Below are 13,615 nucleotides of genomic sequence, written 5' to 3'. Positions count from 1 at the left end.
TTGTATATTAATATTTAGGTTTATTATTTGTGGGGAGGGTATTGCTGTTTGAACTATGTTTTGTGTATTTGTAGACTACTACTTGTTGCCATTTGCTGCCACTCCCTTGGGTTAGGGTCGGGAGGATGGAGGAGGAGGAAAAAAGAAAGAAACATTATTATACAATGCAGCCTTCATTCTGCTGGAGGATTTAGTGCTTCCTTGGTAGATTGAGGAACTCATGGGATATAACCAAAATTCAACTTTTTTTTTAAAAAAAAGGTGAAATATAACAATACTTTCAACTTAGAATTTTAAAAATGCAGACTTTCAATAGGGAAGGAGATAATTATAAAGCTGTTTGGATTATGTAAAAGAGCTCCTTGATTAAAAACAGAAACTATGCAAAAGACAGTGTAATGCTCCCAGTAGATCATAAGATGTTGCTGGTCTTCTACCAATAACTCATTTCTGTCCCAAAGCCTCCATTAAACAAGAGATGGGGCAGAGAGTTCCAAATTAATATTACTGTGCACAAGAGGCTTGAAAGAAAAAGAATATTCCCATGAGTAGCCTGAGGTATGCTGCATAGACAACATAAAACACAGTTTCCTATGTTCTACAAACAAAGAGAGACCATTTTTCCACGTGCAGGAAAAAGAAAAGAAAAAATCTAATACGAATTCCTGCTAGACTTTTTAATCTTTTTTCCTCCCAGAATAATGCTGTCTGAAGCATCTGTTCCACTTTTTGTGGATTTCCTCTTTCTCAGACATTCCGCTAAATTTAATGTTGAGGCTGTTGGGAAGGTGGAAGGAATCCTTATTGTTTTCTCAGCATTGGTGCACAGCTTGTCAGTTTCTGTCCTCACGTTTAAAAGGACCTAAGGTTTTCTGGAAATTTGAGAAGGTTATGGTAATTTGACAGGGTGATCATGTGACAAAGAACTTCTCTACCTCCTGGAAGTGCATATTCCAGGTCTGGCTGTCTGTGAATAATTGAGTTTCTCTGGCAAGCAAAGAAACTACATGCAGCACCAACTACTTCATACCTTGTGAATTTAAGTTATATTAACTTTATATTACTGGATGATTTAGCACCAGGTTGCCTCAAAGCTCTTTCCAGATATAGCTAACCTGGACCAAGTCTTCTTAGGGCCCCTTCTTTGGATGCTTAGTCAGTAGAGGTACAGTGAGAGACTATTGAAAAGTTTTATTGGACTCTTGACATAAAATAGTCTCAAATCAGGGAGTGGACAACCCAAGAGTGCTTTTTCAAGAGACACACACTCATGGAGAAGACAAGTTTCATTCACCTAGGTCCGTGATGGCGAACCTATGGCACACGTACCACGGGTGGCACACGGAGACATCTCTGCCGGCACGCGAGATGTTGCCCTAGGTCAGCTCCGCCACGCATGCGCGTGCACCGGCCATCTGATTTTTGGCTGGCCCTGACGATGCCACCTGTCCCCTCCCAGGAGTCTCCATGCAGCCCATTTTGGATGCCAAATAAGTACAGGGCTCGCGCGGAGGCTCTGGGAGGCGAAAAACAGGGATCCTGGAAGTCCGGAAATGGGCCGTTTCTGGCCTCTAGAGGCTTCAGGGAGGCCTGCTAGGCCCAAAACAGGGCATGGGGGATCATACGTGCCTGCGCAGGGGGTACGGGGGATATGGGGGGCATTGCATTATGAGTGTGGGCACACGCATATGCACTATCGCGCACACATACACACTTTCGGCACCTGAGGGAAAAAAGGTTAGCCATCACTGACCTAGGTCCTAGGTCTTTGGGGGAGAGTTTTGGAAGTGATTTATATTCTATTTGATTTCTGAGATGGAGGGAAATTGGAGGGTTTCCTTGTTTGTTAGAATTATGTTTATATATTAATGTGTAATCATTCCAAGGACTGTATGTTACTCTCCTACAGTGTAGTAATTTAGTCTTCAGGTTAAGGCTTCCTTAATGTAGTGTTTGAAGTAGGACCCAAAACTAGATATTGTTTTTCCCCTGAATTTTTTCCCACAACAAAATCTTATAATAAGATTTTGGGGCAACTGTAATTGATTCCTTCTGATTAGTTTCAGTGAAAAGCTGTTTTTTTTTTTTTAGCAAAGTAAATCATAGCATCACAAAAAACAAAATCCCCCCCCCAAAACTACCTACTTTCTATCCAAATTACTGGCAGATGCTGCGTCACATACTTCAGTTCCCTCCATTGCCTTATAGGCTGAGTAAGCTTGCCATAATAATAATTCATGTAGATAGTAAACCATAAATCATGGTTTACAAACTGCATTAACAGGGTTCATACAACTTGTTAATACAGTTTAAATAATAGCAATAGCATTTAGACTTATATACCACTTCGTTGTGCTTTACAGCCCTCTCTAAGTAATTTACAGAGTCAGCATATTGCCCCCAACAAACTGGGTCCTTATTTTACCAGCCTTGGAAGGATGGGAAGCTGAGTCAACCTTGAGCTGGTCAGGATTGATGGAATCGAACTCATGGCATTGACAGTGAATTAGCCTGCAATACTGCATTCTAACCACTGCGCCACCATGGCTCCAAACAAACTATACCATGGCTCCAATACAATCAATACTTTAGCTTCACATAAAGTATTGATTGTATTTTCATTTACTTATAAGTTGCTCAGAGAAAATTGTTAATAGGCAACAGAAATATATTTCATAAGTAAATAATACATGAAAGATACTTCCTTGCCAGAATGAATGTGAACCACCTTTTCAGAGAATGAGATATGATAAGTCTAAATATTGTGTTGCCCCCCTCATCTGCTGTTGTTTATACATCTGGATGTGTGCATTGGGAAACTTCAGAATAGGTATAGGCACAGGGCTCTATATTTGGATACACATGATTAGCACAGACTATCATTTGCATATAATTGAAATATGGTAGGTAACAAGTTGAGATAACAGGTTTTTGCTGGATTGATTTGCTATTTGATGCTAATTATACTCTTATTTTAATTCTAGAAACCTTGGGAAATCTGGATTAAGAGTTTCTTGTTTGGGATTGGGTGAGTATGTTATATTTCAGAGTGTCTTTGTGTATATTTGTTGGAGAAACTGGTTAATTTGCATAACTTTGTTGATGTTAATGCCAGATAAGTAACTGAATAAAATACTGTGAAAATTATTTCTGTACAAAATCATAGTGGTGTTGCATTTCCATGTTAGACAATCAAAATAGACTCGTGATAGTATTATCCTATAAGCATGTTCACTGTGTTTGTGTTTCTTGGTGTCACAGTAGTAAGATCAGTTGTTAACTATTTATTGTACTTTTATTGTCTCCAATGAAAAGATTTCACCCATTTCCCAAGTTGGGAGCTAGGCAGCTTGACCATTTATAGCTTAGATGCAGCTTACTGGCTTCTCCATAGGTTGGACTATAATTTTCATTATTCCTGAGCCACCTACTCAGGGGTGAAATGCTCCTGGATCGGACCAGATCGCCTGATCTGATAGCGATTTTTCTCTGTGGTTTGGCGATCCAGTAATGATTGCCGCCCGGGTGTCATTACTTCCTGGTTTTAACCAGGAAGTAATGTTTTACGTGATGCAAGCAAAGTGAGCGTGCGCAGGAGGCGCATGCACTTCCGAACCAGTAAGGATGGTAAGTAGATTTCACCCCTGCACCTACTGTATATTGATTTGGGAAAGACAGGCACTAATTCATCACATGAATGCCGTTCAAGTAAAAAGGCAAAATAAATTGAATGGATAAATGTGTTTCAAGGAGTGCCTGGCTAGATGACAAAAAGTCAGACACATATATGTTCGATATTTAATTTGATTTGTGTGCATGCAGGATGCTTCATCTGACATGAAGTCAGATTCATACTTCTACAAAACTGTTCTATAGACAGAAATTGTCTCCTAAAGGGAGATGTTCCTAAGTGGTTCATATGCTTGTTTTTGTTTTTTGTTTTTTAGAACCATCATCTTCATTTATTTCCAGATTCAATACTTGCCATGCAGTATTATAATGCATTGAATATATGATTTGCCCTGCAATTATCATAATGTTAAGAAATTCTTAATAAATGTACTTTCTCACAAATGAAAATAGGAATAATTTGAAAAGCAATCATATTACCTATAGATTCAAATCTTACTTGTGAGAAAACAAGTCATGAAGGATTTGGAGAGGAAGAAAGCCTATTCCAGCCTTTCCTGGTGTAGCACTTTCAAAATAGGTTGGGACCATAGTGGCTTGACTATACTTAACTAGGCATTCTAAAAGTTTTACTCCCAGTAAATGTTGGAAGTGCTAGGCTGTGGTTTATTCTTTGATCAGTTCAAAGTAACATACTGAGAAAATAGTTTTAAAATTAAATTTCACATTGTAGCGGTGTTATCAATGTAGGACAAACATATTTTCTCCCCACATCCATAATATCAACTAAAGCAGGGGTATCAAACTCTATTTCATTGAGGGCCGCATCAGGGTTGTGTTTGACCTTGGGGGGGCAGGGGGGCGTGACCAGGCAGGCGTGGCAAGATCGACGTCACTTGTGTCGGGAGTGCCTGTGGTGGCCCAAGTGTTCTCCAGCAAAAACACACTCCCAAGCTCCCTTTTCAGCTGCAATGGCCTCCTTCAACCCTTTGCCAATGAAAATGGAGTTTGGGGAGAGGGGCCCGTGCAGCCATCCTGAGCTCCATTTTCACTGGCAGAGGCACCACAGGCCAGTCTTCCACTGTTTCCAGGTTGGCCCGGCGAGCCAGATCTAAGCACCTTTTGAGTTTGGCTCAAAGTCTTTTGAAGCCTTGAGTTTCATACCCCTAAACTAAAGCCTCCAAACATCTTAAGTAAACCAAAAGATCCAGTAGCCTAAAAAGGAATCATCTGCAACATACTTTATAATCTAAGGATTATACCAGTCATGATGTAGGACAGAAAGGCAGAGGGCTAACAGAGTATATTTATGAAGACCATCTAGCAATCTGAAGACGCAGTGAAAACTCTTAAATCTCATAACACATGGACAGACTCAACCATATTTTTAACTGGGAAACCATGAGCCTCCTAGGCCAAAAACACTAGGGGATTCTTAGAAACTGGGTATTCAGGTAAATCAGCCATCAACAGACAGACATAAACTACATTTACACATCATTCAAAAAAGACAACAAAAAAAATAAGCAGGAAACAAGATCAGAATACATCCTTTTTAACAGCCTACACCAAGATAAACAGGGATTAATATCAGACAAATAATCAAACAAAAAACCATATCCCCCCCTCCAAAAAAAAGAATTACCAAGAAGAAAACCATACACGCCAAAGCCACACCCCAACCAAAACTGACAGGACAAGCTCTGTATATAAACAGGGAGCAAGCCCCATGCTCACTAGCAGTGATGAAGTTACTTCAGGGGTGAAATGCTCCTGGTTCGGACCAGATCACCTGATCCAGTAGCGATGGCGGCGGGTGGTTCGGAGAACCGGTAGCAAAAATCCTTGTGCCCCCTCCCCCATGCCCAGCTGAGCCGCACAATCATCAGAGGCTTTTTTTTTTTTTACTTTTAAAAGCATTTTTTCTACAACCTCTTTGGCCGAAGAGGTTGTAGAAAAAATGCTTTTAAAAGTAAAAAAAAAAAAAAGTTGGCTACGCCTACCCAGTCACATTCCCCCCCCCACCAAGCCACGCCCACAGAACCGGTAGTAACAAATTTTACATTTCACCCCTGAGTTACTTAGTTGGGTAATGAAACATCTGCAGGGAAATAACCAACTCAGAGAGCACCTAGCATAAATGTGACCAACCCAGTTACCTTGTGTGAGAGCATGAATGTAACATAATAAAATTGATTGGAATCCTGGAGTCACAATTTTGAGATGAGTAGCTATGGTATATAAATATGAGAATAAGAGAATGAATGGATGGATGAATGGATGAATGAATGAAGAATGCATTCTTCATAGTTAGGAAATGAGGAGCCAGTGTGAGAAACAAGACTCCAGGCAGAGCAAATTCAGATGTTTTCTTTGTCCATCCCCCTCTTCTGTCAGCTAATATAATCTTCCGCATTTATATTCAGTTGAACATACTTTATTGTTATATTCTCATTTTTATTGTAACATACCCTGGGATGAATGATATCATGGGAATAAATTCTCTTTCAACTCAAGCTTTGACTTCTGATGATTTCATAACTGTTTGTTTCCTAGAATTACTGAGAAAACTACATAAATTTGTCTATGTTGTCACTAGTAGTTTGAGCTTCACTTGAGGGCATTTTCATCATTTTTTATCTTTTACATACAGTAGCTTCTAAGATAAAGATCTATGCATGTGTTAATCAGAAATGTATCTGTAATGTTTACTTACTGCATTTAAATTAAAGACCACTTTGAAACTCTTACTTCTAAAATGTGGGGCTGTTTATGCAAACCTTCTCTGGTGATGAGGAATCTGGCACGGCTTGCGCATCTTACTGTGTTGCTATGAGACATAAGCACTTCAGTGCTGTGGAATCCATAGATGACAGCAAAATGTAATAATCAAATCTGACAGTTCCCAAAGCTTTATAGAGCCTGAAATCAGATTTATCTTGAGGAAATTTATCACATAGTTTTGATCAGAGTGAGTCAGTCCACTGAATTATTATTGGAACTTCTTTGTTCATAAATTATTTGTAAATGACTTTCTAGCTATTAAGTCAACTTAGAATAAGTGGTAGTCACTATTCTTACTGCGGACTTATAAATTACAGGAGAAATTCTTAATTCCTAACACAGAAGCTTCAGGTATTTACCACCTACCAGTAAATCTTGGCCCATTTTACCTTAATTTTGCTTAAGGAAAAATTCCTACATGTTAACGTGAGCCTGACTGGCGCAGCAGACTAATGCTACTGTTAAAGGTAGTATTTAGCTTCCAGCTGCCTGCAATTACTGCGAGTTCAATTCTCACCAGGCTCAAGGTTGACTCAGCCTTCCATCCTTTCTAAGGTAGGTAAAATGAGGACCCAGTTTGTGGGGCAATAAGCTGACTTTGTATAAAATATGCAAAAGTATGAAGGCTATTGCTTAACGCCTTATAAGCTGTCCTGAGTCTCCAGAGAAGGGCGGCATATAAATCAAAATAAAATATAAAAAAATAAAAATAAATGTGACTTCCTAAAGATGTCCCTTAGAGTACAGTTTATTCCCGAAAACTCTAAAACTGAAATATTGAGTAATAGATATGCATATAAGTCTCCTAATCTATGGGACAGTCTGGTTTTAAAAACAATATCCATTTTGGTATTAAGAATAATTCCTCTTGTATAATTTTGAATACTCATGCAAAAAATAGTGTGTGCGACCAATATAATGAAACATTTCTCTTTATTACTTAGTTATTAAATGAAGGCAAAAGTTGTCCAAAGCAATCTTGCGTAAAACTGATTGACTTCTATTAAGATAGGAACTTTGATTTAAATCTGGAATGGCATGTTTTAAAGAGAAGAGAAGATGGCCTTGACAGAGAAAGGGAAGATTCATTACTAAGTTAACAAATTACTGGGTAGAGCCTTGGTAGTACAGTGGTCTAAAGCACCCTGTTATTAAGACCAGCTGCCTGCAATTACTGCAGGTTCGAATCTCGCCAGGCTCAAGGTTGACTCAGCCTTCCATCCTTTCTAAGGTAGGTAAATTGAGGACCCAGTTGTGGGGGCAATAAGCTGACTTTGTAAAAATATACAAAAGGATGAAGGCTATTGCTTAGCACATTGTAAGCCGCCCTGAGTCTCCGGAGAAGGGCGGCATATAAATCAAATTAAAAAAAAAAACAAATAGAAAAAAAACCATGGTTTAATAACCTATAGAAATAGAAATTTGCAAAGATTAAGACTTATAAAACTCAAGATTGAATTTTAGGGCCCCCTTCATCTAGGGACAGATGTAAAAACCTTCCCCAGCAATATAGATGACCCTGATCAGATTGGCCTTCAGGAAGTAGTGGCTTTCCCCCCAGTCACTGAGGCCAGAATACTGATGGGGTTGTGTTTATCTAAAGATGCAAGATTTTGTTGGTGCCTTAATTTGGGTTGGGTTTTTTCCCCTATTTTAATGGATATTTATAATTGCACTATGTTTTTATTTTGTTTGCTGTCCAGAGTACTTTACATTTGTTAAATAAATAAAATTAAAATAGTAACGTTAGATATATGCTCACCAAACCTATAATAAACTATTGTTGCGATTGATGTCCCTTCCTGGCCAGCCTAGCAATCTTTTGTTTCTAGCAACGTTATGAAGAGCTCCCTATCTTTGCTGCTAATGGCCACATCTCAATAACAAGTGGTGCACTGCAAATGCCTAATAATCATTCTTTGCTCTCTAACACAAAAATGTTATAGATGGTTTTCACTCTTCTTCATCAACACAAATACTTTTCTTTCACAGGCATACAGACCTTTTCTGTATTGTACTCACTGTTCCAGAGAAACCATTATACATTAAAATCTCACAAAGAAAACCATTGCCTGTATCATTATAGACACACCAGCAAATACTTTTTCTAAGGTTTTTATTATTCTACTGAACTAATGTGCAGTGTATTGCCTAACTGCTGGTTCCTTTACCGTTGAGAATTGATTTTAAAAAGCTGAAAGCTATTCATCCCTTCAATATCTACATTGCCAATTCCTCTCTTCTGCCTTTGGCTAATTATTACTCTAGGCACCCAGATTTCTAGCTTTCAAATTATTTCCTTGTTTCACCTAGCATGCCTTTCTGAGTCTGCACCAGCTTCAATCACTTGAATCAAATTTACTGCAGCCCATGGATTATATATACAGTATATATTGGTTTCTTGACAGATGACTTTTCATGAATGAATGACTCTACTATCTATGGATATGACTTATATGATTTGCATATTTTTACTATATTTAATTTTTATATGCTTTGTTACATTTCAAATTCCTTAAGCTTATTAGAATTCCTAATCAACATTACCAAGGATTGTGCTGCCTGGGAATTCTTAGAGTTGAAATCCTATATGTGAGGAGAAATTTAGTTTGGGAAAGGCTGTTTTACAAGGATTTTGATGGCATATCTTAAATTTTTTTCTTTGTTGGAAATATTTAAAAAAGACTAAAGCTGATGTATCATGTCAGTTCTGAAAATCAAGAATTATTAGCTGAAGATTTATTTATTTATTTATTTATTTATTTATTTATTTATTTATCTATCTATTTATTTATTTATTGGTTCAATTTATATGCCGCCCTTTTCTGAAGACTCAGGGTGGCTTACAATGCATTAAGCAATAGCCTTCATACTTTTGTATATACCTGCTTAGTAGGGCTTTTTGGTTCCCCCAAGCGGTGTTCTATTTTATACAAAGTCAGCTTATTGCCCCCACAAACGGGGTCCTCATTTTACCTACCTCGAAAGGATGGAAGGCTGAGTCAGCCTTGAGCCTGGTGAGGTTTGAACTTGCAGTAATTGCAGGCAGCTGATGTTACTTAACAGTGCTTTAGTCTGCTGCGCCACCAAGGCTCTTATTTTGAAGATGGCTTACTGGGAATCTTGGTTTTTTATGCATATGCATAATCGTTAAAGTTTAGTAAATATTTTTATTTGCAGTTCGTTGTCTTTTTCAATATGTTTGACATATTGAGTCATTACCACGATATCGGCAGTGGTTCATTATATAGGAAATAATTATTTGTACTTTTTGCTACCTTTACAAAAAGTCCACCTTGGTAGGTAATAATACAGTTCCATCTTTTAATGTTTTGTTTTTATAAAATACATTTCATTCACATAGCCCAAAATAGGCATTTCTTTTGTATAATCCTAACTTTGGAAATAAAATGAATGGCTGCTTGCCCACAAAGTTATTATAAATACTTGACTGGGTGGCCCTGGATGCTAAGAATCCCCTTGTAAATACTGCAAGAGTGGCTCATCAAGGAGAAATGTACATATGATCTTCCTCCGACAGCTCTTTGAGTGAGAAATTTAATAGGCTTTTTCATTCTTTTCAGCTGGTAATCAATTGGAAGCGTTTAATGTTTATAGTGGTATCTAAGTCCAAAATGTTTCAGTAACAACATATTTAACAGCAAGCTTCAAAACATTTTTATTTGGGAACTGTTTGCTATATTTCTATCCGTCTACAATAGAAAGTGTCCTCACATACTGTATAACAGTATGGTATGCTGGTCTAACAGCTGCGGACAGGAAGGCACTACAGAAAGTGATCAATTTGGCACAAGAAAACATTGTTTGCCCTCTAACACCATTAGATGACATCGCCAGGTCTCGCTGGTTCAGCAGAGTAAGGAAGATACTAAGGGATGATTCACACCCTCGCCAGTGTCTCTTTTAGCTTCTACCATCGGGCAGAAGACATCAGAGCATAGCCAGCCGGACAAACAGGTTTAAAAACAGTTTCTACCCATGGGCTGTCAGACTCTTAAATACAATCACAATCATTCCACGCACATACGGAAACATATGACTAGTCTTTTCCCCCCAATTACCTGTATAGGGATTATTCTCTATACTATTTATGTTGTTTTGTATTTTCTGTTATGGATTGCACAAGAGACGCTAAACCAATTTTATTGTATCTATTATGTACAATGATAATAAAGGCTATACTATGCTATGTGCTGCTCTAAGGAAGCAATGCTTAATCCATTAATTATGGATTAACTAGCTCAGTACATTGTTGCCCACCCCCAGATTCTGAGTCATGCACTTTGAGAAGTTAAGACTTTAAGAATATGCTGAACATGGGGAGGGAATGAAGTGCAGCCTTTAAAAAAAAAATAGTACAGCCATCATGTCCAGCATTTTGATCAGTGTTATGGTTTCAGCTGAAATCTATGAAGATTCTCAGTCAACCAGGTCATGGTTATCCCAAAAGTGCTTTTTTCAAGGGGCAACTGGACTTTCGTTGTTTTTCCTTGAAGATGTTTTGCTTCTTGTCCAAGGTGCTTCTTCAGTTCTGACTGAATGATGGAGAAAGGAAGAATTCGTATTCCTTGCACTCTTTTTAAGAGCTGTTGAGGCCACTTGGAGGACCCGGAGAGCACACAAGTGCCTCAGTGACTCTCAGGGAGAGTGCTAATGATCAAATGACTGAGGGGAATATATGGATGAGAAGCTAAATGTCTTCAAGGAAAAACAAAATAAGTCCAGTTGCCTCTTGAAAAAAGCACCTTTGGAAATCTGCTGAAATTGTCAAAAGAAAAAGGGAATAGATTGTGTCTACATAGTTGAGCATAGGGTTTTGCTTACATTTTTTAATTTCTCTTTCTTTTTTGAAATTGTCATTCAGCTTTTGGGAACATATAGTGGATTTGCAATTAGATTTATAACAGTAAGGATATTTGAGAATTGAATATGTCAGACTAAACTAATCAGATCCATGAATCCTTGAATACATTTACACATTTACATTTATTCTTCATTTATTTGGATTTTGCAATACTGTCCCCAATTTACAAAAAATGCATAATTTTTATTTTAGGTCTATAGCATGACTATTTCAGGAATAAATTTATTTTAAAATGTATATTTTGTTAGAAAATTATTTATATGTAGGCATTGTGATCTAGATTAACAAATCTATGAGAAAGAAGATTTCTTCAAGACATATTACAGTGCAGTCCTAGCGGAAAATAGCAATTCAGTGGTGAAGTATTGCCCATATCCCAAGCTCTGCTATCAACCAACATTTCAGTTATCCATCCATCCATCCATCTTAGTTGCTTCAAGTTTCCTCTGGATCAGAGGCATGGAACGGAACTGGAAGGGATCCAATTCAAACTTCCCCTTGTCTATTCTTTTCCAGTCTGCATTGTACCTTTTTTGGAGATCTGATGGGGCAGAATTTCTTAATCTCAGAAAATATCAGTAGAAGAGTCTAGAAGGGAGACCTATTTATTTATCTATTCAATTTCTCTAGTCACCCATCTCAAGCAGTGACCGTGGGCGACTTACGGTTTCAAAACAATTGAATATTATGCCTTGTAAGGTGACCCAATCCTACAATTTTGGTGATATTTTACTAGCAGTTGCAATTATTAAATGAGATAGATAGATAGATAGATAGATAGATAGATAGATAGATAGATAGATAGATAGATGTGTGCATGTATGTGTGTGTGTATAATATGATTATTATATTTTATAATAAACATTGTATCATACATAAATCTGTGCAGAGTGCAGATGCTTGTCTGAGGAGAGAACATTTAGTATGGCTGACATTAAAAACAATGCACATAATGACCCAAAACATAATTTTAATTACAATGTACAAGTCATTAAGCTATGTGCCCCAGAGGTTGCTGTCTCCCCAGGCTTTTATTATATTATACAGTATAACTTTAGTTTACTCACTCCCAGGCTATAAGTATTAAGTTTCATTTATGCCATTGCAAATTAAGGCCAGCCTATCATAAAGATAGACCCCAAAAACCACCTGAGTCATTTGGAGTCGTGTGATTCCTAAATCAAGTAAATTAAATTGAATCTCCCATCAATTTGTATACAGTGATAATGACTGTGAAGCAAGTTGTTCATCTTGTGGCTATAATATTGCTTCAGAATCACCTGTTTCAAAAATATTATTGATTGATTTTGTCTTGAGAGTCCCTTTTATAATAGCTAGTTGAAGCAATCAACTAGTATGCTCACTTTTTATGCTCTGGATTTTCATATTCTAATTTATGGATAAAAGCATTTGTACTCTACCTCTGCCTCTATACTTAAATACTTTAAAGTCTTGTTCATAACCATTTTTCTTAAATTGCTTTTGAATTGGTTTAAGATTTATCTTTTTCCTTAGCTAATATGTTATTATAGAAATAAACATGAAAATGATTGAAAAAAGTTGTCTTTAAAGAAGAATTGTAAGAGCTTTCATAGAGAATTAAAGAATTTGTGAAAGCATATTTTAGAGCTGGAAAAATTATGCATTGTGCATATTTTAACTACCATTATTAATATTACTTCATTCCTGTGTGGTAATTTCTTTTTACATTTGCTCTGTCAATCACTCTTACCACCTCTCCAGTTTTTTTTCATTTTCTTCTGCAGAATAGCGCAGAATTTCTTTAATTCACCCAAATAATGCCATGCTATTTTGCTTGCTGAATTTGTATGTCTGTTAGAATGTAATTAGCTTCAGGTTTTGTACTTTTTACATTCTGCAATAAACTTTACCCATAAAAATATGCATAAGAATGTTTTAGAAAACTATTAGGGAAATGAATTTGCAAAAAAAAAAAAAAGTATATTAGCATAAATTGAATGCAATGTATCCACAAATGATTTTGTGCACAATAATCCATAGAAATTTACATATCCATAAATGAATGTGAATATGGATCGGAATTAACTATAGCTGAAAATATGCAATACTGGACAAACATTTCCATTAGTCCATCTTTGGTGTTCTTTTCTTCAGCCAACCTCAGATAAGCAGTATGACCATAGTCTGAAATTTCTCTCAAACCTTGTCCCAATATAACTGGAGGTGCCACAGTCACTGGAAGAAATAAATGTTAAAATTCATATCTTCATTTCAAATGCAAAAACAAATCTTGTGGGAAACACAAGCAGAATGGTAATTACTTTGTCCCCTTGT

At 37.0% G+C, this 13,615-nt stretch overlaps 1 protein-coding gene across 2 annotated transcripts in view; it reads left to right on the top strand.

The window, feature by feature from the left end:
• KCNAB1 (potassium voltage-gated channel subfamily A regulatory beta subunit 1) overlaps positions 1–13,615 on the top strand; it is a 138,397-nt gene that overhangs the window by 68,417 nt on the left and 56,365 nt on the right. For both annotated transcript variants that reach the window (XM_034439152.3, XM_087872551.1), the window contains exon 2: positions 2,985–3,028. In XM_034439152.3, coding sequence (XP_034295043.1) covers positions 2,985–3,028 — 44 coding nt within the window. The remainder of the gene's footprint in view (positions 1–2,984; positions 3,029–13,615) is intronic.

Source organism: Pantherophis guttatus, chromosome 6 (genome assembly GCF_059756535.1).
Source record: "Pantherophis guttatus breed Tessera chromosome 6, ASM5975653v1, whole genome shotgun sequence".
In the NCBI taxonomy this organism is placed as follows: domain Eukaryota; kingdom Metazoa; phylum Chordata; class Lepidosauria; order Squamata; family Colubridae; genus Pantherophis; species Pantherophis guttatus.
The sequence above is the reverse complement of the archived record's forward strand: the minus strand, read 5'-3'. Positions and strand labels throughout refer to the sequence as shown.